This window comes from Exophiala dermatitidis (assembly GCF_000230625.1).
Source record: "Exophiala dermatitidis NIH/UT8656 unplaced genomic scaffold supercont1.6, whole genome shotgun sequence".
Lineage (NCBI taxonomy): Eukaryota > Fungi > Ascomycota > Eurotiomycetes > Chaetothyriales > Herpotrichiellaceae > Exophiala > Exophiala dermatitidis.
Genome location: NW_008751651.1, coordinates 840,612 through 865,176, shown reverse-complemented (window position 1 = coordinate 865,176; position 24,565 = coordinate 840,612). Strand labels below are relative to the sequence as shown.

Below are 24,565 nucleotides of genomic sequence, written 5' to 3'. Positions count from 1 at the left end.
GACGCAAGCCTCATACAACTTATCAAATACTGCCGCAATATTAGGACGCATCGGATTCTGACCGGCATGTTGCCTGGGTCGCGACAATGATTGAAGACGACGTCTACCGGGCCTCGTCGCAATATCGGTATTGGTCCTACACTAAAGAAAGCCTTGCCCGGATACGACAAAACACCAACAATCTTGCTTCAGAACGTGTTCGAGCTGCTTTTCATCGAGCTCATGCTGCGAAATCTGCCCATAACGGCACTCAAAATGGCGAAGGGGACTCCCAGGACGTCGACGCCATGGAGGTGGACACCGAAGTCAACGTCGACACGTTAACCGTGGACGAGGAGCTGAAGATTGTGGAATGGGGCTGTTCGAAGATCATAGCCATGGGCGAGGCGATGAATCCGAGAATACCTTCACACATTGTGGTAAGAATATTCAGAATCTACTCCCTCGCGGCTCCTCGTTGTTACTCTCCAGCTTCTCACGCACATTGATATTAGGCTACCGCTATCCAGTATCTACGTCGCTTCTACCTGACCAACTCACCGATGACTTATCATCCCAAACAAATCATGATGTGCGCCCTCTATCTCGCGACCAAAGCCGACCATTTCTACATTTCTCTATCCAGATTCGTGGCCGAACTCAATAATGTGAGCGAAGACGACGTCAAAGCGCCCGAGTTTCTACTCCTACAGGGACTCCGCTTTACTCTGGACGTGCGGCATCCTATGAAAGGTCTCGCCGGCGGCCATATCGAGATGAACGTCATGGCGGACGAAGGCCGACTGGGAGGCATTTCCAGATCCACAAATTCGGCCAAGAGGATAGGTACTGCGGCCGACCATGCAAAACGACTACTTGCCACGGCAGCGCAAATGACTGACGCCTACTTCCTGTACACGCCCAGCCAGATCTGGCTTGCCGCGATGATGGTCGCGGATCGGGAGCTTGTCCACACCTATCTCGAGCACAAACTGCAGGAATTGCCCTCGAATGAGGCGACCATGAAACTGAAGCAGAAGCTCGTTTCAACCGTCGCGGCGTGCGCTGCACTTCTTGAATCGTACCGTTCACCGGAAGACGATGCCAGTCAACGCAAGGAGCTGGGTCGGATAGGCAAGAAGCTGACCATCTGTCAAAATCCCGAAAAGATGGACATCGTCGCGGTTGCGAAAGCGAAAGCCGCGGAAAAGAGAGGAGGTGAGGGTAGTGATGTGGAAAAGGCATTGAAGAAACGAAAACTCGAGAAAGAGAAACTTGCAAAGGACGGAGATGTTTTCGGCCCTGATCTGAAAGATATCACGTCGTGAGCTTCAAGGGAGGCTGATAGCCTCGTCTTATCGGGTGCGGAACGTTGTACAATACCTAGGTACTATAGGCGCGAAAGATTGAGCCTACGCAATACTGGTTGGTGTGAACATCACCGCCGGTGCTGTCGTGGCATGTTTCCTCTGCCTTGCGCTTATATTATCCCACACTGTAGTGGCAGCAGCACATGTAGCTAGAAATGATAATCGGGATGACATGCATCACCTGGAGACTGGTGTCCTTACTACTAGCACTTTAAACTTTGTTTTATTGCTCGTCGTCTGTTTCCTCAATGGACGGTTAGGGAAGGAGGTTGGCGAGTTGAGGTTCAAGTTGGTTGGTGGCAGCACTGAGGAAAAAGGAAACGCTCCCGACTCCCCCACTATATGAGGATTGCCAATCAACGTCGTATGACAGTACCAACAATCAACTCAGATGTTCAGTCGTTGACACGTAGACAGAGATCGCTATAACAGAGGGCGCATAAAGTCACACACCTCGCCCACACGATAGGAGCCTTTGAAAATCGCTCCGCTCATTTAAGAAACCCTCACAAAGCTCTTTACTTTGATATTACGTTCAAGTTGGGGGAACGGATCTACCGGAGGCAACACAAACACCATAATTTACATCCGCCATGGCTGGAGGCAAGTACAATGTTGGTATCATTGGATACGGCTTGAGCGCAAAGATATTCCATATACCTTTCGTCCTTGACGCCCCGGAGTTCAACCTGTACGCCATTGTGCAGCGTCATCCCAAACCAGAAGATGATGCCAGCAAAGACCACCCCGGCATTAAGTCGTACCGGTCCGCGGAGGACTTACTGAAAGACGACCAAGTCCATGTGGTTGTGGTCACGACGGCCCCAGACTCACATCTGCAGATGGCCAAGCTGGCGATCGAGGCAAAGAAACATGGTACAGTCCCTGTTCGACGAGCTGTGGTGGACTGACATGCTAACGAAGCTTCCAGTCGTGGTTGAGAAGCCATTCACACCAACATCAGCCGAGGCACAGGTATTGGTCGATCTGGCCAAATCTCATGGGGTCCTCCTTACAGTCTACCAGAATCGACGCTGGGATGCCGACTTCCTAACCGCGAAGAAGTACATCCAAGACGGCACACTGGGCAGGATCGCCGAATTCGAAAGTCACTTTGACCGTCACCGCCCTGAGCCGCCGGCCGAGAATTGGAAGGCGTACAACACCCCTGGCAATGGTGCAGTTTACGACGTGGGCACCCATCTGATGGACCAAGCCGTGCATCTGTTTGGCATGCCTCAGCGCATCACCGGGTTTGTGGGTTCGCAGAGAGATGTGAACCCTCACGGATTGGAGGACTCTTGCACCCTCCTGCTGCACTACGACGACAAAAAATTGCTGGCCACCCTCAAGGCCGGCGTTGTCAGTCCCGAAGTCAATCAGTTGCGCCTCTGGGTCCGTGGAGTCAAGGGTTCGTACAAGAAGTACCATCTTGATATCCAGGAGGAGCAGTTGAGAAAGCAGGGATTGAAGCCCGGAGATGAAGGCTATGCTGTTGAGCCAGAGGAGAGATATGGTACATTGAATGTTGTCAAGGATGATGGGCAGATTGTCAGCGAGGTTGCTCCCACGGTCAAGCCCCCGACCTACACGGAATATTACCGGCGGCTGGCAGCAGCACTCGACGGTGATATTTCCCAGATCCCGGTGTCCCCTGAGCAAGCTGTGGGAGTCATCCGGCTTGTAGAGCTAGCCCGAGAGAGCTCCAAACAGGGACGGACACTGACCGTATAAGTGTCCTCAATCAAATAATATGCGAAACTTCTAGAGTCAGGACTGGCCTCTTTCTTATGAGTAGATCTTTGTCTGGTTACAGTGGTCATGAAATGATGCTCGCAAGGCTCTCGACATAGTACGGCTTAGTCAGCGCAAGGCTGTGTACTGCGGAGCAGGAGATAGATGCGCGCCGCCGTGTATTTGTTCCGATTGACGGCGTCGTCCACTACTTGGACGTTTACTGAAGCCTTCACCATCACTGAGTCAGTTGCAGTTAAAGGGATCAGCCTGTAGTTGTCCTATCGCTTCCCGTCCATGTCCAATGGATGCAACCGGATCTTACATGGCTGTGTTGGCTCCCAGCCCGTACCTCGTGCGCTGACTTTTCGCACGACCTGTGGGCAGGACGGACTCACGGTCAGTCAACTTATACGCCTCGAATGGAAGAGAGGCAGAGCACCAACATGTTCCGGTGGGAGGACAGAACCAGCTGAACGGAGGGCGTCTGTTACATCGTTACACACGCCTTCGTTGAGGCCATGGCCTACGACGACGTCGGCGACAGACGCTCGGTCTTGTTTATGGAGTCGAAGGCCGGCTTTATACAGACAGCACGGACATGTTGATCGTTTTGCACACGGCTTCCACACGAGTTCCGGGAAGTCTTTGGACGGAAGCCTGCGCAATAGTGCTCCGACACCTAATCTTCCTAAGAGGCCGCCAACAACGACACCGCCAGGTTCACCCCAGTTTCCTCCTTCGCGCCTCACGACACCCTTCCCTCCAAAGACTCCTTCTCGCTCGAAGCCTCCACCGCCGTCAGGAAACAAGAAACGTGTCAACAATGTCCGGGATGCCGATCGAGCGCTCCCCCGAATTCCTGTGGAGGAGTCGATGCGACAGAAGGCGCTCTCACCGATGGCTGGCTTAGGCGAGCAACAATTGGCTCCACAGGACATGTCCAAGGCAGAAAAGCTGGCTAGGCGTCAAATCTGGCGGAGACATGAACTAGCTCGACGGGAAGAAACAAGAGCCCTGGCTCGTGCGAAGAAGCTGCAACAAGCCCGGCATATCCTTGACAATTTGGAATACCTTGGCAAGGAGACAATTGCAATTGAGCTTTCACAGGCTCGGCAGACGGCAAAGCAAGAAGTCTTAGAACGGTGGACGACAAACCACGTTCGGGAGCTCACTGCCCCTATCTTGAGGAGGCTGAACAAGGTGGCCACCAGATTATCTGCTGTAGAGAACAGTCTGACCCGGCTCCTTGGTGGCATGCAAGAATTCAGACGCAACCTCCTGCCCCGGGCGAAGTCAACAGCACGGCAGTTTGAGTTCATCAAAAACGCCGGAAGCGTGGATCCTGTGTTGCGAGAGACCGGTTACAAGATGACCGATGCCGCCGGTATACTGCTTCCGGTCTCGACGCTGCATGCTATTGCGCTGGACTTGAGAGAACGTGGACTCTGGAAGACCCACGTGGACATTTCGGGTCCTACTTCAATACCGAATCTCTTCAGGGGACCGAAAACGCCCCGTGTTCAGCGTGCGATGATCAGTATCCTGTGGTTGCGTCAGGACCTCATTGAGTGCTCGGAAGAGATATCGCAAGAACTGCATGTGCTCCGGAAGATAAGAACATCCTACCTATTGAACTCGGGGTTACCTGAAGTGTTTGATTTCAACGCGCGCCATACAAGGCTATACCTGCTTTCCATCCAGGCAGTGAATAACGCCAGTAGGATTGCTGCGCATTATCACAATCTCCGGCTGATGGTTTCTCTGTCTACACCCTTTGCGAGACGGCACGATTCTGATTCGGTTCATCATCCCAAGCATCAGTTCCTCCCGCTGAAGCTGCAAACGGCTGCCCAAGACGGTCACCAGATTTTCAAAGACGACTTCCGTACTCCCATGGCAATTGGAATGAAGGCAAACATAGCTCTTCAAGAAGCACAGCTGTCAAACTTCCGACCGGTCACCATCTTTATCAGTCGAATGTCGGAAACAGCTGAGCTGGTGGACCTGGTCCGGACTTCCACCTTCCTTGGCCTTTCAACGACTACGGCCAAGGCCCTTCAGACATTGGCTGACGAATTGTTTGCTGCTCGGCGGGAACTCTATAACTTACTCGACATTGCGATGCTCTGGAGGGGCACTGCCAATATGTATCTCGGGATCGTTCATCGACCGCGAAAAAAGAGCGACCTCATGCTGTTCGTCAACCCTCAAACTCCATCCTCGGATTTGCCTCGACCAAGTGTGGATTGTCTGCCAGCTGTTACTGCTCATAGTCCTCCATGGCAGATTAAAGCAGAACTCTACCCGAGCCCAGACGCCGCCATACCAATCCACTTCGTTACTACCCCAGAAAATATCCCCAGCGTCCTCGAACGGTTCTCGAATTGTCGAGTCCTTGGAGTGGACACCGTACTTAGTGTGGATAGCAAACGTCTTCCCACCGGCTCATCGCCCCTGGAATACCTCGTTCTCGCGAGCAATGACGAGGTGGCTATCTTCCCTCTAGGCGTCATGAATCCTGCCACTCTCCTTCTCACACGGCCCTTCACACAAACCCTGGGAAATCCTGCTATTTTAAAAGTCGGAGTCAACGTCAAGCTCCAACAAGAAATGCTAGTAGAGCACTTCGGCATTGAACTGGTTGAATGTCATGCCTTGGACGGCATGGCCGAACAAACACATGCGCATGAAAATCTGGACGACCCGAACTTTGCTATCATCTCGTCAATGGTGGCATCCAGCTTTGGCAGCCCTTTGCCACACCTCGATATAACATCGGCCATTTCCAACGTGGGCACCAAGGATCCCGTAACCTTCTTTACACGTAAGCTTTACCACCTCCCCAAGTTCAAGAAAGTCACCGCTGACACAAGCTTCAGATCTATCCTCTCGAGCCTATGCTGTGTTACAGCTGTACCATCTCGCGTGTGCCAAGGTGCCAACGAACAATCACAGTGCCGCGGCCGCAGGCGAACGATTCATTCGCTCATCCGCTGCGTTCGGCCCCGTCACTATTCACAAATCCCTCGAACACAAAGGTTCTCGAGAACGGCTACTTCTGGCACGATCGCCGCCATTGACATATTCGCGTGTCAAATACATGGCAAAGCTCGCGCATGCCATGGCCCGAAAGGCGTTTGACACTACCCCGTGCTTCAACGAGCTGAAGCGGACGTCCAGGCGGGTAAGACCATCGCTTGTTTCGGATGTCTTGTCGAGCCTTCGGGCATACTTTCTGTTTACTGCATTTTCCCAGAATCCCGGCAAAATGAAATCTTTCTTTGGTGTTCAGCAGCCGGCCTCGACTATTCTGCAAATTGCCGACAAGGCTCAGCTGCCCTTGCATGATGGAGATCGCTTGACTCTGGATATCTTCAAGCGACGGGAGCCAGTATCTCCTCCTCCGGAATGGGCTGCTCTACTGGCTCCTTCGTCCAAGCCGCACACTGAGCAAGTGCCGATGCCGAAACCGGTTCCTCCTCTCACGACCAATAAAACTTTGGATGCGAGTCAAACAGCGCAAAGGAGCTTGAATGCGGAGAATCCGTCTGTGGTCCAAGAACGAGGCGCAGAGGACACCGGCAAAATGGATAAGAGGACGACCGTACGAATGACCTCAGAGTCTCCAAAGTCCGTGATATCAGTTTCAAAGTCTGACTATCCATCATCATCAGCTTCGACAAACGGCGAAACAGAACAGCCGTCGGCTGAGGCGGGAGCTTCAAAAGCTTCAAAACGAGACGCACGCAATGATAAAGTGCAAACCTTTTACCGCAGCCTCCCCTCGACAACAACACCAAGACCGACTGATGCGAATACCAATACCGGGACTCAGGTCATTACCCCTGACGGCCGAAACCGCAAGGCTCGTGGGGCCGCCAGACTGGACGCGGCCGCCGTTGTCTCTGATGATGCTAAGGAGACGATGACTGCAGGTGATGGGGCCGGTGCTAGTAGGTCAGACACTACAGTTGGCCCTACTAACAGAAACAAAGTCGCAAGAAGCAAAAGGAAGCCTCCAGGCGCCAAAGACGGTCGTCATGGCAAAGGCTGGTGGGCAGGTTGAGTGTGCCAGCTATCTTGACAAAATACTGTAGCCTGACAATGAGAGGCCATGATCACGATGACCGTAGGTCAAGACCTAACCATGTCATAGTGGTTATTGAGGAATATTTTGTTTTGTACTGTACAGTATATACTCCTACTTCGTAGAGTTACTGGAAAAACTTCCAAGAAGAATCATGCACCAAAACTGTATTCAACTTTTCGTGGCAATACCGCCAATGCTGCTACCTGAATGAGACTCATTAGGACCTGCCCCAGCGCCTCCAGAACCTTGATTCTCTCTTGCCTGTACGTAAAGGCCCATCGCGCCCCGCGACGCGCCAAAAATAGACAGGCACGCCGCTGGCAAGAAAAGCGACGACAATGACGGTCTGCAAAGGTTGGGCGATGACGGCGCGGCTGACCAGGAACAGACTGACGCAGCAAAAGATGATCGGGGTGCTGATCCAAGTGCGGTAGGGACGTTCGAGGTGAGGCTCACGAATGCGCAGGACGATGAGCCCCAACACGGTCAAAAAATAAAAGGAGTAGCCGGCGACACCATAGAAAGTAATTAAGGTCCTGAACTCGCCTAGACAGATGTAGACCATGCAGAGCACCATGTTGAGCAGCATGGCGTTGACGGGCGTGTAGCCCAGGCCGATGGATTCGTCGCCAAAGACCTTGCCCAATGTCTTTGACAGCCATGACCGCTTGCGCAGTTTGTTCATTGTTGGGATCTGCTGTCCCTCCACCCCGTAGCCGAACCCGATCTTGCCGAACACAGATGGGATATAGCCCTCGCGGCCGGCGACGTAGACCAGACGCCCGGACGTAAACGTCGTGGCATTCAAGGCGCCAAAGCAGGACGCCGACACTATCAAGGCCAGAATGAGCCCTCCGATTGGACCAAAGACTTTGCTGCCGAATTGTACAGCCACGGTGTTTGATTTGTCGATGGTCTCCTGCGGAAGGACGAAGATGTACGAAATGTTGGCAAGGATATAACATGCAATGACGGCAGGCATGGACGTGTGGATCACCCGCGGCAGGTCGCGGCTGGGATTCTTGAATTCTCCAGTCACATAGTTGGTGTTATCCCAGCCGTCGTAGGCCCAGAGACCAGCATACAGCGCAACAGCCCAATCGGAAATGTCGTTCGACGTGCCTTCGAACCAGTTGTGGTTCTTCCAATCCTTGTTGGCCGGCCCGTTGGTCGAGAGGCCCGTGACCGCCACGATGATGCCGATGACCGTGACGGCCAGGAGGGCGATGAATTTGAAAAACATGAAAAGATCCCCCAACCGGGCGGCGAACCGCGTCGACACGCAGTTGAACAGCGTCACCAGCATCAAAGCAATCAGGGCAGGAGCCTTGTTGATCCACGGGTTGACGTCTTCGACCTCGGCGCCGATGGCGGCGCGCACAATGTACTCTCCGAAAATGATGGCGATGATGGCTGCCGAGCCGGGCTTCAGTACCAGAATCGCACACCAGGTGAAAAGGAAGCCGGCGATTTCGCCGAAAATTTTGGCCAAATACACCTGCGCCCCTCCGTTCAGTGGGATCGCCCCCCCTAGTTCCGCATACGATGCTGCCCCCGTCCACGCCAATAGTCCGGATATCGTCCACACAATCAAAGATGCCCCAGGCGATCCTGCATGAGAGTTCACCTGTGCTGGAGACGAGAATATTCCAGACCCAATTACCAATCCGACCACCAACGACAATCCGTTCAGATATGTCAACGTTTTGTTCTTCTCCAGACTCTGCAGCGCCGCCGCCCGTCTGTCCAGAGAAAGGGAGACATTGGACGGATTCCCTAGCGCGGTGTAGCCCCCCCCGGTCGAGGAGAGTGGGAAGAGGGCCGGGGTGAAGTCAAAGGCCGAGGAGACTGAGTACGATCGTCCATGGATGCGGTCGCGTGCTGATGCAGTTGCCGTTGCCGCTGGATTCGCGCTGTCTAAGGGGTCGTCGTTTTCTAGGGAGAGTCGGCGTGACGACGAGGTGCCAGAACGTGAAGACTCCGAAGTAGGGAGCTCGTCAGCATCAGAGTCAGCCAGGGAGGCAAGTTCAAGAGAGTCCCGTCCTGACGGTTGAGAAGACTTCTGAATCACGGAGAAGCCAGGCGGAGGTGGCATCGCTGGTCAGGATGTGAGGAGGACTTGTGAGGCAATCAGCGTGTGACCGTCATTGTTGGTTCTGTGTTTGTATCGATGTGGATGGCATTCTCAGTTACTTTTGTAGCATCCTAACCAACTCAACCGGCTCCAAGGTATGTGTGGTGATAAAGTTGGGTCGGGGGATGGCCAGATGCACTGCATGCGGACAAACAGGGGACGCTGGCCATCATCTCACTTGCATAGAACGCTGCCCCGTATAAAGGCTGCCAAGTTACTAGCGGCTGCTAATTCACGGGGAATTGCTGCACTAGTACATAGCTTATCTGAACGTGTCTAATTGGCTAATTGCCAGCCTTGCCGGAAAGCGGCATGTTATTTTGTCGGAGTCTGTAAACCACAATCGAGTCTCCGAGTCTGGATTTCAATCGTGACCAACTGCTGCACGCCGACGAAGTCAAGTGTGTGGAAGGGGCTTCATGTTTGCACGCTGCTCGGTTCGAGCATCGAGCAACCTGCAGAATGCTCCAAGATGGGCTCCCACTAGTATAAGACACTGTACTACTCGCTGGAACTCTTCCACGTCGAGCGGATCGCAACCGTCTCCGGATGCGCAAGGTCCTAGTACCACTTCGAGATATGCCTCGCGTAGGCTCATTTTCGTCCTCTGTTCCGGCGTCGGTCTCATAGCAGCCTGGCAGGTCTATAACTTGTACGCCGGGGACAGCTCCTTCGTCCCATTTCTACTCGAGTCAAAAGACCGCGTCTCGTCGACAGCCAGCATATTTCACCTTAAACCCAAGCGAGCCAACGAAGATTTCGAGCGGTACAACGACGCCTGGAGAAGAGGGATATGGAACGTTCACTTCAAGCAACCACAATTACAAATTGTGCGAGCCTACACACCGCTCCCGCCCATAGCCGACGATAGCAACACACAACGACAAGAATTGAGGTTTTTGATCAGGAACGACCCTCATGGCGAGGTATCCAGTTACCTACACCGGCTGCCTCCTGGTGCTGAAATTGAGATGAGAGGCCCAAACATGGAATATGAGATTTCGCCCGATGCTCGTCAGATTGTCTTCCTTGCCGGTGGAACCGGTATTGCTCCCGCTCTCCAGGCCGCATACGCTCTCTTTGAAGGAAACAAGACACCGTCATCGGGGAATGAAGATCACCAAAAATCAAAGAAAATACATATCCTATGGGCGAACAGACTGCGGGAAGACTGCTTGGGTGGAGTTAGTGACCCTCCGCCCGCAGAAGCTGTGCCTCCCAAGCCGACCTGGTCTGGATTTTTGACCAAACCGAAGAAAAAGGCTCCTCCGCCGCCGCCTCCAGGCTCGCAAGAGCAAGGCCTTATGGTTAAGGAGTTGGAAACCCTGCAGAAAAGATATCCTGGCCAAGTCACCGTCGAGTACTTTGTTAACGCCGAAGATACATGGATTGACGAAGACGCCGTGTTCCGTGCCCTCTCACGGTTGGATGACAAGCTCTTCTCCGTTGGGTCTGCTGCGTCGCAGGAACAACGCCAAATTCTCATTTCGGGTCCTCCGGGGTTCATTGCATATCTTGCTGGACCTAAAGAATGGCGGAATGGCCGCGAGCAACAAGGCTCTGTCAGCCGGATTGTTGCCCATGCCATCTCTAAGAACCCACATGATGTCAAGGTGTGGAAGATATAGATTTCTTGTCTCAGTCTATCTGTCTGCAATGGTCGACATGCTTTGCAGCTCAATTGTGTGTGTCTCCCGGTACTGTAATACCAGTCTAGACGCCACGCATATCTCGATTGCCTTATGCAGTTGATATCCAATGTATTTGTAGCTTATTACCCCAACAATGCCGACGCAGCAAGTCCAAAACACCCCGTCTAAATGTGACCTGTGAGTTCCATTACTCGGACGAGCATTATCATTCACAGCTTAGCGCCGTGTTGCGCATTCCTCTCCTTCTTAGCCATTTCCCTCAGCACCCTCCTAAGAATCTTACCGGACGGGGACTTCGGAATGGCATCCAGAAAGATGACTCCGCCACGCAATTGCTTTTGCTGGGCAAGATTGTTCTTGACAAAGGCTTTGATCTGGTCAGCCGAGATTTTCGACTGGTCGGCCACCACGTAGGCTCTGGGCAATTCGTTGCCGGATCCAGATGGGTCAGGGACACCAATGACTGCGGCGTCAAGAATTAGATTGTGCGACACCAGCAACGCCTCGAGCTCGGCTGGAGCGACTTGTAGACCTTTGTACTTGATGAGTTCCTACATAGACAAGAGGGAACGTCCAAGGTTAGTCAAATCCAACAAAAGGAAAGGTGTGGTCCCCAACGCAGAATTGAAATGCAACACATCTTCGTAGACAGTCTCACCTTTTTCCGGTCCACCACGTAAAACTTGCCATCCCTCAACAATCCAACATCTCCAGTCTTAAACCACAGGCCATCCTTAGTAAAAGCGTCACGAGTAGCTTGCTCATTGTCCCAGTACCCCTTCGTGACCATAGGCCCTTGCATAATGAACTCACCCTCTGCGCCTTCCTCAACATCGACTTCGTCGTCATCCACGATGCGCATACGCACATTCGGCAGCAGAGGCGAAACGGAACCGGTGCTATCATGTTGGTCCCACGGCATTCCCGTGACACTGCCCGTAGTCTCACTGAGCCCCCAAGTCTGCGAGATATGAGCGCCCAATTTCTGCTCCGCGAGCGCCGTCAGCTCCGGCCCCATTGGCGCTGCGCCCGTCACGGCATGGACCAAAGTGCGGAACTGGTCGGTGACCAGCGGACTCTTGGCTATGGCCAAATAAATGGGCGGCACGGTGAAGAAGAAAGTAATCTCAAACTTCTTGTTGTACTCGATAAACTTGGCAAAATCAAATTTGGGCATCCAATATACTGTCCCGCCCGCGATTCCCGGGTTGACAAAGTATCCTTGACATCCGGCTATGTGGGCCGCGGGTAAATGTGCCAGGGTTCGATACTCGAATTTGAAGTTGGGGTCCCGACGTTTTTGGCGGTTGAAGTACTCTCGCATCAGGTATTGGGGGATCAATCCTTCCGAAACGAGGTTCTTGTGCGATAGATTGACTCCTGTAAACACAGGTCAGTGTCACATGTGAGAAAAAAGGGGGCCGTGCTGGTACATACCCTTGGGTACTCCAGTCGTGCCACTGCTGTACAAAAGACAGATGACCCTGGTCTCGAGCGTGTGCTTGTCCGTGATGACTTCCCAATTCAGCCGTTCATCAGGCCTGCCCTCGCCCTCGATCAGATTCTTCCCCGTGCCGACCACATTCTGCAACTTTCGGTTGCCGCCCATGGTGTCCAGCACAAGGACCCTGTCTAAGGGAACACCGCACTCTTCGGCCGCCTTGACGGCCACATCCTGACAGTCGGGACTGGCGATGATCAACCGACTCCTACCTTGTTTAACCTGCCGTGCTAGTTCTAGCGGGGTGAAGCTCGAGCTTGCCGCAGAATACACGCCCCCTGCTGCAATGACACCGTAGAAAACTGTGGGCAGGAGGATCTGGCCTGACGAAATCGAGACGACCACGTCTTTACCGGGTCCTTCTGCGCCTACGCCGTACGTGTGTCGCAAGTGATAGGCAATTCTCCTGGTATATTCGCGCGCCTGGGCTTTGGTGATACAGTTGGACGGTAGAGCCGCTTCGGCATGTACGACCGTCGATTCAGTGGCCCATGATTCCGGCGATTCTATTCGGAACACAGAGAGACATTAGACTGGTTAGAAAACTGTGATCAAATATTTTGTTCTTTTCTCGTAGGGTTAGGATACTGCATTTGGCTTGCATGGGCGGGCCACCTTCTCTCTTTTTTCCTTTCACTCACCGTAGATCAATGTCAGTAGATCGATATCCGGAAGTTCATAGTCCTTCGTGGGAAGGTACACTGTCTTTCGAGCCATTGCGACATGCAGCTATTGGAGCATCTGGATGCAACGATAGATAAACTTTCTTGTCAGGAGGAAGTCGAGGCTGATTGTACTGTGCTGCCCGGGCCCCCTTCCCTACTACTGGCGGATGCGAATGCATGTTTGCAAGGGGGGCCATTATGTACTTGGAGGTACAATGCATTGGCTTCTGCCGTACGCCACACCGCTGAAGAGGAGAAGGCACAGTACCACAGGCTAGCTGCTCCTGGGACCGAGGACAATGTATGATGGTGCGCGAGCCTAGCCTCGGTTGACATTTGGTGCCATCTGGGGTCGGCAATCGTGGAGTGTGTGGATTGTGGAGATTAGCGAGGCTTATGTCAGCGCGTCAGGGGTAAGGCTCCCGTTCCATACCGGTACCAGTACCATGAAGTCCAGGGAGTACGGTGCAGTGTGGGAGTTGTTGCGTGCTGCTGTAAATGGCGAAGAATGTATGTATATTAACCTCTTGGCTATCTTCTTTTCAATGGCAGTCCACCTGGACAAGGAGGACGCGGTGTCCATGTAGACCAACCATTCCCCCAATCTACCCATTCAATCAATCCAACTCCCGCTTCAGTGCAAAATGTACAAATCCAAACGCTGTTCCAAAAGTGGGAAATGGCACAAAGAAAACGTTCTGTACCTACCGCCTGGGCGTCGTAGGGGTCTTTGCACCATTTTCCCGAGCTCTGTCGTTACTGCCCTCGCTCGACCCGTCGTGATCATCCCCAATCATGGCCTGCATAAAGGAAATATAATCGTACTTTGGCACACCACGGTCCACTTCAAGGTCTGGGCCATTGTGTTCGGGCATGCTGTGCAACAAGTCTTCGATCAGATCGTCGGGGATGAGTGAGTGTCGCAGATCCATTTCGGTCACATAAGGCTTCCCATCAGCAACCTCCCTGAATGACTGGAAGACCTGTTCGGCGCTATTCTGGTCTTCCGTAACAGACACCATGAAGCGAATGAATTGCTCAAAGCCCACCCCTCGACTTTCCCGCTGTCGGCGAGAGACAGGTGACATGGAGGGATCTATCCCACTATGACAGACTTCCAAATACTTCTCATGCATCTCCTGTTCGTCGTATACCAACCCCAGACTAGCCAACGCCGCACTGAATTCTAATTCGTGGAGAGTATTTGTCCCATCCCGGTCGAAGTGTCGGAAGACGGACTCAAATTCCTCAAGCTGAATTGGGGTCAGATTAGTCATATTTCTGGCCACCATCTGATTTTCCAAGAAGGTCAACTTTTTCTGCACGCTGGCCTTGACCAAGCTCAACTCGTACATTAATTCATCATAAGTGTAGGTGGTGAAGTCGTTTTCGTCAATGTTTGCCTCCTGGCACTTCTCGTCGAGGATGGCTATTCCTTCCAGATACTGTTCCAGAGGCGCCAAGTTGGCCGATAGTCTCTGCGCATGCTGCAGTTGGTCTTCCACGTCGCCTTCCAGACCGGACACAGCCAACGAAAGCGTGTTGAGAGTGAGGGCAAAGTCGTTGGCTTTGTCCGCAAAACTCCGCCTCAGCGCATTCTTGATGTCTCGGATGGTTTCATTGATGAGTTTGCTACGTGCATGTTCGTCGGTACTCAGTGCCGCCCATTCATGATCGAGCACCTCGAGTCGAAGTTCAGCCGGCGGTTCATATGGTCGCAGACGGTAGGTTGAGAGTTTGGTTTTGATGTTACCAAGAAGGGCGGCGAGGTCTGATTTCTCTGCCACCCACTTCCTCTTCTGATTCCGCTTGTAGCTGGCCAATTCGTTGGCTTGTGCCTTTGCGTCGGCGTACGTCCCTTCGAACCTAGAGTTGTGCCAGGCTTGTCGCTGTTGCCTGATCTGTTGCAGCAGGGCGCGCATGCGTTTCTCATACGCCGTCTCCATCTCCCATGCACCTTGCATGTTGCTGACAAACTTTTCCACTCGCCGTCCGGCATTCTCCACCCTCTCCATTGCACTAAATGCGTGGAACCAGTAGGCGATGTATGTCATCAGTGACCTTTCGTCTGGTCGAGGCACGTCCGCAACATCTTCAACATCGAGCAAGTCTGGTATCCCAATCTCTTTGCTGGCAATGTCGAAGGCTAATTTCATATTGCCTCTGTGGTCCGATTTATCCAAGGTGTCGAAATCGATAAGATCCGGCCTATGAATGTCGAGGAGGGCACAGAATGCCAGGCCATCGTTCCAAGAAGTGGAAAAGTCCCGCACCTCGACGCCTTCATAACAGGCTGTCTTTCGCTGGCACCATAAGAGCAGACCCTCTTTTGCCGTCATGCCCTCTTCGTTGATGTCGGAAATGGTGAACCGCAGGATAAGGGTCCATATTAGCCCCAGGATGATCTTTCTGTTCCCATCGACTACATCCTCGGCGCCAATGTTGGTCATCTGAATACCCCGGTTTTTGATGAACTCCAGCGACTTGTTGACATTCTCGAACTTCTGCACCCGCAGCCTCGGGTTGGAGGCATATCTGCCCAGCGATTCATTGCTGAGGACTTCAAGCAGGTGGATGAGTATGATTCCGTCGGAAAGGTCGGTTACAAGGGATTTGACGGAGACTTCGCGGGGGGCTATCTTATTGTTCAACCTGTGTCATCGTGAGCCTGTGGACGCAACATGTAACGGTTACTGCGGTTTCCTACCACTTGGTAAAGGTTTTCTCTTGGACATTCACCCATTGCTTCTCCAACAGTACCATGGCTGCATGTCCGATACAACCTTGCCGTGGGTGGATGATGTGGAGAGAGAAGCCTGGTAAACAAGACTACTTTGTATCGATATTGAATAGCCCAAATGGTGGATACAGTCGGGTTTCCAAAAAGACCCAGCCAAGCAGGGCTGACAGGTGGTGTAGGATACCTAGGTAGAGGCCCGAGTGTCGTCTAAAGGGGGAAAGCCGGAGGAGGCCTATGTGTGAGATAACAATTACATTCCATCTGCGGCCGTGGTGGGAGTGTGCGCAGATGGCCGCCCTTGAAGTTGGGGGCAACAAGCGCAGCCGGCAGACCTTCTTCGAGTGACGCGCTAGACAATTTAGTGTATTGATGGCCAATGATGATGACTTTAAGGATGGTGTCAACACTGGCGCCCCGGGCCGGCGTCGGCCGAGAAACGGGTTTGCACCGCCAATCACATGGCATTCAGCGTTAAACGTGTGGACGTCTCTGATTGGTCATGGCTTCACCTCGTCTTTGTATCACGGCCAGGCTGAAGAATGCCATCAATCGGTATCAGTTCGTTGTCCATAGCTGGAGCACTCGCCTCTGCAAAGTGAACACCCTGGCTGCCTTGTTGAGGGCCACAATCACAATGGATGGAAGCTGAAGTACTGTGCCTGTTATATGTAGCATTGGTCCCAGTCCGGCGCCTTCAAGTTGTCAGCTTGACCATGACGCCATGACTTGCAGTTAGTGGTATAACCGCAAACTTGAACATGGGGTTCAGCAAATACTGCACGATTACTGAAGGAGGCGGAGGGGAGGGTTGTTGATTGCATCTAACTGATTTACCATTCTGTCTTGACAATAAACATCCTGAAGGTCTGTCGGCAAAGATGGCAACGGCTGTCAGCTCTTCTGAAAAGTTTTGCTGGGTGACCTTGGTCACGCATCCATCCTACGTGCCTGGTGTGATCATTCTGGCCTATACTCTGGATAGGCACAGGTCCAAATATCCGTTCCTCATTCAGTACACGTCTACGCTAGGCAATGAGGCAGTCCATGCTCTCGAGGCAGAAGGTCGAAACTATGGCCGCATCCATCTCCAACAGGTCGAACTTCTGCTGCCGAGGAAAGATCAAGAGAACACAGGCAGTGTTGCCCAGCGCTTCAAAGACACGTTTACAAAGCTTCGCGCTTTTGAGGTCTATAAGCTGGGATATTCCAGAGCTGTCTTCCTCGACGCGGACATGGCGGTTTTTCGAAATCCCGACGAAATATTTGACTGCAAGCTCCCCGGCAGCGACTGGCTGGGTGCCAATCATGCTTGCGTGTGTAACCTCGACCATGATTCCTGGGCTCCGTCCGACTGGGTCAAAGGAAACTGTGCCTACACTCCTCTGACCTCTCCAGACGAAGTGGCAGCGGAAATAACTCCTGCATCGAGACCCACCTATCGTCTACTCAATGGCGGAATGCTTCTGTTCAATCCAAGTGGAGAACTCTGGGCCAGAATGCTTCACTACTTCAACACGTCTGACCGGCTGAAAACCTACCAGTTCCCCGACCAAGACTTCCTTGCTGATTTTTTCCGCGATAAATGGTTGCCTCTCTCTTGGAAATACAACGCCTTGAAGACTATGAGGTATTGGCACCCTCGCATCTGGTCGGACGAAAAGCTGGTGGTCCTCCACTACATTGTGGACAAGCCGTGGGAGCGACAACTCGGCCCGGGAGGGATTGGTGGGCATCTGGGAAGAGATGGCGAAACCCATCAGTGGTGGTGGAAAATCTACCGAGACTGGAAAGCACAGCGTGCAACAGCTCCCGACGATGACATAGTCCTCAATCTCTTGGAAAAGCTTGTTGAGACGAAAGAGCCGTTTACTGAGAAAATACCTCTGCCGCAAGAGGTTGGCAAGGTCGAGGATGTCCTGATGTATCCATGAAACAACGGCACTTTCGTCCCAACTCAGGCTGATTTTACCTTGGGCGGCTTGTCGTCTTGCACACGGACCATGACAAAATATACAAAGAATAATAGGAAAGGCTGTCGACTGGAGCCTCTCGGCCCTTGTCTGTCTACTTGGCCACGGTTCCCTCGCTCTTCCAGCATTCAATTCGGTCGGAGGACAAATCTTCAGTTTTGCCAACCGCCTGGAGGGCTTTCTGCCCAGGTCTGCTAGGTCAAGACAGACACTGTGCCCATTCTATGAGCTTCCACACGTGATATTCAACAGAAGTTGCACACCTCCCTTTCGTGATGATGGACACTGTCGCCAAAGTCAACGTGATTTGTTTGAATTATCTCTTGGCGACCTTCAAGTGAAGGCCTTCACGTGAAGGCTACATTCACCGTCGTATAAAGCTTCTGTCCTCAACCACTCCCAGACTCGCTCTCCTTCCCTTTCTCCCTTTCCAACACACCTCCACACATCCAAGGTCCAGCAAAGTTGTCTTCTTTTCCTCTACCTCAGACACCTCATTGCCAAGGCAACGGTCCTACTCATCAGCATCAGCTGCGAAACATCATCTCAGGCTTCAGCAGTCGCGTAGGACCATAACCGCGACCGATCTAAGTCAGGCCAAAATGACGGTGAGTTCAACTGCCCCTAGATCGGTTTGCAAGTGACACTAACGAGACATGATTCACAGATCAAATACATCCTGTTCGACTGCGACAATACCCTTGTCAAGACCAAGGACGTTGCCCTTGAATACACCGCCAGAATCCTCTGCACAATCTTGCAGGGCATAGGTATCAACCAGGTCTATACACCAGCCATCCTCAAGGCCGTATTCCCCGACTTCACCGACTGGACCCTGTACGGCATCATAGGGGCACTCCAACGCCGGCACCATTTCAGATTGTACTGGAAGATCCGCGACCGATACATTGATCGGGTGGACCAGTATGTGTGCAACCAACTCGCTCAGCACGCATCGCCATGTGATGGGGTGGTGCAGGTCTTGGCCAAACTGGTCGACGAGAACAAGTACAATCTGGCCGTCGTCTCCAATACTTCGAGCGAGAACCGTGTCATGACTTCCCTTGGCGCAAGTGGATTGAATCGGTTTTTTAGCCGTGACCGTATCTTCATCGGACTGGATCTACCACACTCTCGACCAGTAAACCGCCCAGAATCCTTGGTTTACCGTCATATTCTGAAGGAGTACGGCGTAAAGCCGAAGGAGTGCGTGGCCATCGAGGATACCACTGCTGGTGCGATAGCTGCAATTAACGCGGGGATTCCTGTCATGGGCTATGTCGGCTCATACGAGCCTGGTGCGGAGAGACATGAGGCAATCGCCAAGCTCGCCATGGTCGGTTGCAAAGCCATCTTGGAGGACTGGGAGGACTTTGACCGACAGTGGGAGTTTCTTCGGTACCAGGTTGAAAGACGCTGAATGGAATCAGATGATGGTCGGGTGCACGGATTGATGTGTCAGAGCCATGATGCTCTCGTCAAGAGGCCGCCCTCCATCAGTTGTCTGTGAAACAGAACAGGAGAGTCAGAGAGTTGAGTTGCTGGGAAACAAAGAGTGCTTGCTAAGTGAATGGGATCACACATTATGGGGTTGTTTGCTGTGTCATGCGCTGTTCTAGGAGAAGAGCAGAGAACATCATATCCAAACATGCTGCTGGGTGAATTGACAGCGTTCAATAGCACTGTCACAAGACTCACTCACATTGCAAATAATTTTCAAGCTTCAGGTTGTCGCATGTTTTTTGTTGTCTCAGACTCCTGTTCTTGCGCTCTCACTCTCACCCTCACTTCCCGTCTCAGTCACTGCCAGTCCTTCACTTCCTCGTGTTGATTAGTCGCAGCGCTTCACTTGCGCGTGTTGCTTGGGTCGCCACTGCCTGAGTGACTGGCTAACAAGTCACCGTGACAGTCACGGTCCTACTTCACTACAAGTCGGCGCAGATGACTATCTATCATGTATATATCTGTCCTTTCTGGCTCTATCCATTCCTTTCATTTTCTCTCTAGCACTGGCGGCAGTCAACGTGTTGAACGAGCAGTTGGACTATACACAACACCAGATCACAAAAGCCATTGCCTCTTCCGAAATCACCGGTCGATCTTCTCACCCTCAAGTTATCATTGTCACAATGATCAGACAAACTCCACGTCGATGCCAACAAGGGCCTCAGTGCAAATCCAGACACGTCCCTACTCCGACGCCGCAGTCAACTCGCAGACATGGTCAGTATCCATACCTGAATCTGAAAATCAAAAAAGAATACACCGCGGAAGGCAAGGATATCAAAATGCCTCGACCACTACACACCAGACAAGCCGGCGTCCTCAAGAGACAGTTCTCCATGATATCCGACGACACGGGGTTTGATCAGTTCCAGAGTCAGAGTCAGATCCAGCCTCAGAGAAGCATCTGCGCCAGTGCCGCAACAGTCACACATCCAACACCAAAAGGCGAAGCAAACGAGCCCGACATCGAACCTCCATTGTTCTTTGATTACAAAAACTATCAGAAAGCTATGGTTGCCCTTGATCCAGCAGAACTTTCCATTGATCCTGATCCCGTTACAATCGCGGAGATCAGTCGCGAAATAGGAGACGGTTTCGAGGGTTACTCTATATGCGACAGGTTGGATGATATTTGGAACATACTCTTTGAGACCATGGATGGCGAAGGACTGGAGTGGATCTTGCCTATCATGAACTGGAACATGCACAAGAACGGTGGTGACTTGCCTCACTCGAGAGAGGAGGACAGACCATCAGAGACTGGTGATTCAGACATGGGCATGGTGGATGAGAATATGGCTCTGGCAGGTGCGGATTTTGATGCACTCTTCCAAGAGATGACAGACACTGGTCTAATCCTAGACTGAGTGGAGGATGAGGAGAATGAAGGTGCCAACATCAAGGACAATGACAACAACGGCAAGTGGTTCAAGTTGGTATTGGCTAGCTCTTGGGAATCTGACCGGCAGGATTTCATGCACGGGCTTGATAATGCCTGCTGACTTGGAAATGTATTGGTCTCCAGAGAGACAGAACTGGAACTGGCGTATGTAGCATTGGCGAAGGTAATGGACACATTTGAAAATTGAACATAATGCAACCAACTGCCAGTGAAAAGCCTTGGAATAGTACTTACCCTTACACGTATATTTGAGACAAGGTCCAGTGTGAAACAACAAATACTTTCAAGTCGATTGATGTATAGTGCCTTGATTATATACCTTACCCGCACTTTGAGTCACGATAGATTTGCTCAGAGCTGATCCCGGCTCTTGTACCATTCTCGAAGGGCAGATGTTCGTATGAAGTCTCATCTGAGACTGGGACCTGCCTTAGTCAGCACTTCGATGAGAGAGATGCATCGCAAGGCTGCCTGCCACTTCGCTTTTTCAGTATTCAAGTTTGGTATTAATACTTCCCTAGCCAGCCAGCCATGACTTTCTCATAATCTACCTGGTACCTACCACCAGCACGTTATTTGGTATCCGGTCAGAGAGAGAGGCTGAAGATCGGCTCTCGTTTTTCCAGGATTCGACTTTGGAAGTACTTGTCCAGCCAGGCTTGAATTTCTTATGAACTGGAACTGCCAACCGGTCTCACCACACGACTCATCCTATTCCCCGCTCCGACCTCACCTGACTTGGTGGTTCTATCCTATCCTGTCGCCTAGAGCCGTATAAATTAGAAGGGCCGTGGTGACTGCCATGTTGACCGTTCTCATCTCCCCTCCTCACATAGTCACTAGCTAAGCAGACTGTCGAATAAGTGATACAGGAAATGTGATTCTCGCAATTAGCAGAGTGTTTCGCACTCCCTCACAAGTCAGTAGGTGGGAAAGGCGGCATGATCACGAGTCATCACGAGTTTGTAGGCGAGTAAGGTAGTTCATCAAACCAAAAAGGGGACGTACAGAACAATAGGTGACCCATGCCCCTTATTCACTCAGCCTTGTCATCACGTTCCACGAGTATCAGCCTCATCAGCTCACTGATCACCAAGCGGTTCCCGTCACGGCTCCTCACTGCGACAAACTCAGGCAAGACTCAAGAGTGACACTGACATGCCCAGTGCCAACTCGTAGACTATAAGTAGTCGTAGGATATTGTATCTCCCAAAGTAGCCATCTGACCTCTTCCTTCTGTCTCCGGGTCGGATGGGAACCGAGACGGCCGTGTTGACCGAACGAAACGCCAACGAAGCCTCAACAGCGAGTTGAGTTGGGCCACGGCCGGAACCGAGACGGGAGAGATGCTGACGTTGTATTATACCAAAATCCTAGGGCCTGGCCTGGGAACTGTAGGTATTCGGGACGGCGGAGTACCAGATGATCTTGTCGAGTCGATCTGTGGCAGACAAAGTTCGTGAGATTGTCCTGTGCTGCTGGGGACACTGTTGGTTTGGTTGACTGATCGAGACCATAGCGTTACCGATGTCCATTGTTGAGGTCCTTTGATCTCGGTTGTCCAGGGATATCTTCCATAAAGCTGAGTCTAGTTCGGCTACCCATGGGAATAGAATATGCCAAATTTGAGCAATCTGCTGTAAGGATGAATAGTCGACGATCATGGATAACCAAACAGTGTGGAATATCATTGTCGTCATAGCTCTGAGAGATCCCTTCCGAGAGCTGGACTGGTCCGTTATGGGTCATTCCACGTATGTCCTTCACAGCAGAAGCGTCGTGGAAGCACGGACCAGCCTTCCTGAGGCATGGGAGGCTGTGGGCTCAGTTGACGAGGCTGAGAGGCTTGGCCTGGTCTTGTAATACCTTCTCGAGCCTCTTTTGTCGTCTTTTCCGAATGCTGGTTAGGAGGGCTGTGCGAGACTTGGGCGGCATAGTCCCTTGTTCGCCGATGGGATGCCTCCAGAAAAGAGAGTGCCAACTGGACAGTCAACGACTTTGGATGCTGAATGACCTACCTCCATGCTAAGTCCCTCAAAGCTTGTCTGGGAATATGCCTTTTGTGGTTGATGACTGGTCGTACTCATTGATGTTGCCCCTTATAGCTCAGCCTTGTTCAGGATCGCTCATCTGGACAAGAAGAAATGCAAGTCTGTCGCATCGTGAAAATCACCCAACAACAATGGCACCTACACCCTGGAGGGCACCGCAATCACAACACGACAACTGCCTCAACATAACCACTAGCGCGTATCGCAACGGTGAAGACGGCCACCACAACAAAGCTGCACCTCTTCACAGATCCGTGGCCTTTCGCGTCCTCTAACCAAAACACTCTTCGGACACCCAAACCTTCAACCTACCGCGCCTTTGTGTACGCTTCGCATGGGCATCTCTGATAGAATCGCCATTGCTCTCACCACTGTCGGTAAGGCTGAATCCCCCTATTCCCTTTCGCCGCGGTCCGCAGTCTGTCAAAAGGAGTGAAAACTGACCACAACCACAACAGACCAAGTACGTCTGTCCATTTTGGCTCAGGCCATCCGAGCAGGATGAGAACCAATAGCAGGATGTATCGGAACATCCGCCCCATGCCAGGCAATGTCGGCGCGAACAATAACATGGTATGAAACTGCTCCAAGGTGTAGACCTGTTTTGAGTAGTAGCTCACTAACATCTCTCAGACCGGCGACACACCAGGCAATGCCGCGAATGATCCCTCTCTTTCAGGATATGGCTATGTGCTTGACCAAGAGCTCCCACCAATCAATCTGGAGATGGATCCTGCTCTTCCTCCATATGCTTATGTGCTTGACCTTCAAGAACAAGAACGACAACAGTACGACATCGACACTCCAGAAAGTCGTCTTAAGTATGTCCTTGAAATGGATGCCGCAACCAATGGAGCCCCATTTCTGCAGGAACTGCAAGGACTGCAAGGCTTAGAGTTGTTGAATAAGGAGATAGAATGCGTTGACTGGATGGCACGAGTCGCCCTGTCGACCATGGACGAAGACATCTGCGGCGCTCTTCGTGAAACTGAGCTCTACCGCAAATATTACGGCCCAGACAGAATCACCTTGACTGACCCTGGACAACTGGCGGGTCTTTTGATTCAGAGACTTGTTGGTCCTTCTGCAATTGCAGCGCCCGCAGGTCCTGTTGCTTTCTCTGGTTCCGCACATCCATCAGCTCAAATGGCATCTGCTCGCCCTGCTGGTAACTCTGGCCCTGCAAATCCATCAGCTCAGATGGCAGGCCCGGGCCCTATTCGTGTCTTCGATCCTGCAAATCCATCTGCGCAAATCTATCCTCCCATCCCCAGCTATGGGTTCGTCGACATCAGTGATCTGCCACCGGGAGGCGGTCATGTCAATATCTTTGCCCCACGAAACAATCCGGCACCCCCAGGCGGTCCTGTCAATATCTTTCCCGAACCACGCAATGCGGCCGTGTCGACGGAACAAAACGCCAATGAACCCTCAACCGCAACATCGCAAGGCGGTGCCACGGGCCGTGTCAACAAACCTTCTGCGGGCAAACGAGGCCGTCCGAGCAATGCTGCAAAACAGGCTGCTGTCAAAGCCGCCAGAGCCAAGGGGTTACATGAGTGGGTTGTGAACGGATATGCAGCTGCGCCGCCAGTCAATGGAAATCCTGCTCCTGGTGGCCGTGCAGCTGCACCGCCAGTCAAGGGAAAACTTGTTCCTGTTGGCTATGCAGCTGCACGACCAGTCAATGGAGATGCTGTTCCTGTTGGCTATGCAGCTGCACGACCAGTCAATGGAGATGCTGTTCCTGTTGGCTATGCAGCTGCAC

At 52.2% G+C, this 24,565-nt stretch overlaps 11 protein-coding genes across 11 annotated transcripts in view; 8 read left to right on the top strand and 3 right to left on the bottom strand.

The window, feature by feature from the left end:
* Positions 1-86: 86 nt before the first annotated feature.
* Positions 87-1,307, top strand: HMPREF1120_07142 (cyclin H; the record flags this gene model as incomplete). Its single annotated transcript, XM_009161357.1, has 2 exons — positions 87-419; positions 495-1,307. 2 exons carry the CDS (start codon positions 87-89, stop codon positions 1,305-1,307), a joined length of 1,146 nt encoding a protein of 381 aa, XP_009159605.1.
* Positions 1,308-1,942: 635 nt separating this feature from the next.
* Positions 1,943-3,083, top strand: HMPREF1120_07141 (NAD binding Rossmann fold oxidoreductase; the record flags this gene model as incomplete). The annotated part of the gene is made up of 2 exons (XM_009161356.1): positions 1,943-2,225; positions 2,281-3,083. The coding sequence occupies 2 exons, from the start codon at positions 1,943-1,945 to the stop codon at positions 3,081-3,083; spliced, it is 1,086 nt and encodes a 361-aa protein (XP_009159604.1).
* Positions 3,084-3,216: 133 nt separating this feature from the next.
* Positions 3,217-7,403, top strand: HMPREF1120_07140 (uncharacterized protein). The gene is made up of 2 exons (XM_009161355.1): positions 3,217-5,910; positions 5,966-7,403. The coding sequence occupies exons 1-2, from the start codon at positions 3,381-3,383 to the stop codon at positions 7,150-7,152; spliced, it is 3,717 nt and encodes a 1,238-aa protein (XP_009159603.1). The 5' UTR covers positions 3,217-3,380; the 3' UTR covers positions 7,153-7,403.
* On the bottom strand, positions 7,394-9,271 carry HMPREF1120_07139 (LAT family L-amino acid transporter; the record flags this gene model as incomplete). The annotated part of the gene is made up of 1 exon (XM_009161354.1): positions 7,394-9,271. The coding sequence occupies one exon, from the start codon at positions 9,269-9,271 to the stop codon at positions 7,394-7,396; it is 1,878 nt and encodes a 625-aa protein (XP_009159602.1).
* Positions 9,272-9,642: 371 nt separating this feature from the next.
* HMPREF1120_07138 (nitrate reductase (NADH)) lies at positions 9,643-11,406 on the top strand. The gene has a single exon (XM_009161353.1). It carries the CDS (start codon positions 9,730-9,732, stop codon positions 10,936-10,938), a length of 1,209 nt encoding a protein of 402 aa, XP_009159601.1. The 5' UTR covers positions 9,643-9,729; the 3' UTR covers positions 10,939-11,406.
* HMPREF1120_07137 (4-coumarate-CoA ligase) lies at positions 11,172-13,180 on the bottom strand (the record flags this gene model as incomplete). Its single annotated transcript, XM_009161352.1, has 4 exons — positions 11,172-11,513; positions 11,621-12,342; positions 12,400-12,969; positions 13,105-13,180. The coding sequence occupies 4 exons, from the start codon at positions 13,178-13,180 to the stop codon at positions 11,172-11,174; spliced, it is 1,710 nt and encodes a 569-aa protein (XP_009159600.1).
* A 652-nt stretch (positions 13,181-13,832) lies between these two features.
* HMPREF1120_07136 (actinin alpha) lies at positions 13,833-15,891 on the bottom strand (the record flags this gene model as incomplete). Its single annotated transcript, XM_009161351.1, has 2 exons — positions 13,833-15,780; positions 15,836-15,891. The coding sequence occupies 2 exons, from the start codon at positions 15,889-15,891 to the stop codon at positions 13,833-13,835; spliced, it is 2,004 nt and encodes a 667-aa protein (XP_009159599.1).
* Positions 15,892-16,746: 855 nt separating this feature from the next.
* Positions 16,747-17,799, top strand: HMPREF1120_07135 (uncharacterized protein; the record flags this gene model as incomplete). Its single annotated transcript, XM_009161350.1, has 1 exon — positions 16,747-17,799. One exon carries the CDS (start codon positions 16,747-16,749, stop codon positions 17,797-17,799), a length of 1,053 nt encoding a protein of 350 aa, XP_009159598.1.
* Positions 17,800-18,440: 641 nt separating this feature from the next.
* On the top strand, positions 18,441-19,258 carry HMPREF1120_07134 (phosphoglycolate phosphatase; the record flags this gene model as incomplete). Its single annotated transcript, XM_009161349.1, has 2 exons — positions 18,441-18,446; positions 18,506-19,258. 2 exons carry the CDS (start codon positions 18,441-18,443, stop codon positions 19,256-19,258), a joined length of 759 nt encoding a protein of 252 aa, XP_009159597.1.
* A 709-nt stretch (positions 19,259-19,967) lies between these two features.
* Positions 19,968-20,711, top strand: HMPREF1120_07133 (uncharacterized protein; the record flags this gene model as incomplete). The annotated part of the gene is made up of 1 exon (XM_009161348.1): positions 19,968-20,711. One exon carries the CDS (start codon positions 19,968-19,970, stop codon positions 20,709-20,711), a length of 744 nt encoding a protein of 247 aa, XP_009159596.1.
* A 2,605-nt stretch (positions 20,712-23,316) lies between these two features.
* The window catches only part of HMPREF1120_07132 (uncharacterized protein), a gene marked incomplete at both ends in the record, with an annotated part of 2,125 nt that continues 876 nt past the window's right edge, over positions 23,317-24,565 (top strand). Inside the window, 2 exons of the mRNA XM_009161347.1 lie at positions 23,317-23,370; positions 23,431-24,546. Coding sequence (XP_009159595.1) covers positions 23,317-23,370; positions 23,431-24,546 — 1,170 coding nt within the window. The remainder of the gene's footprint in view (positions 23,371-23,430; positions 24,547-24,565) is intronic.

Coding starts and splice junctions, on each gene's coding strand:
- HMPREF1120_07138 (XM_009161353.1), top strand. CDS start 9,730: ATGTTTGCACGCTGCTCGGTTCGAGCATCGAGCAACCTGCAGAATGCT.
- HMPREF1120_07140 (XM_009161355.1), top strand. CDS start 3,381: ATGTCCAATGGATGCAACCGGATCTTACATGGCTGTGTTGGCTCCCAG. Junction 5,911..5,965: donor TCCCGTAACCTTCTTTACAC/GTAAGCTTTACC, acceptor CACAAGCTTCAG/ATCTATCCTCTCGAGCCTAT.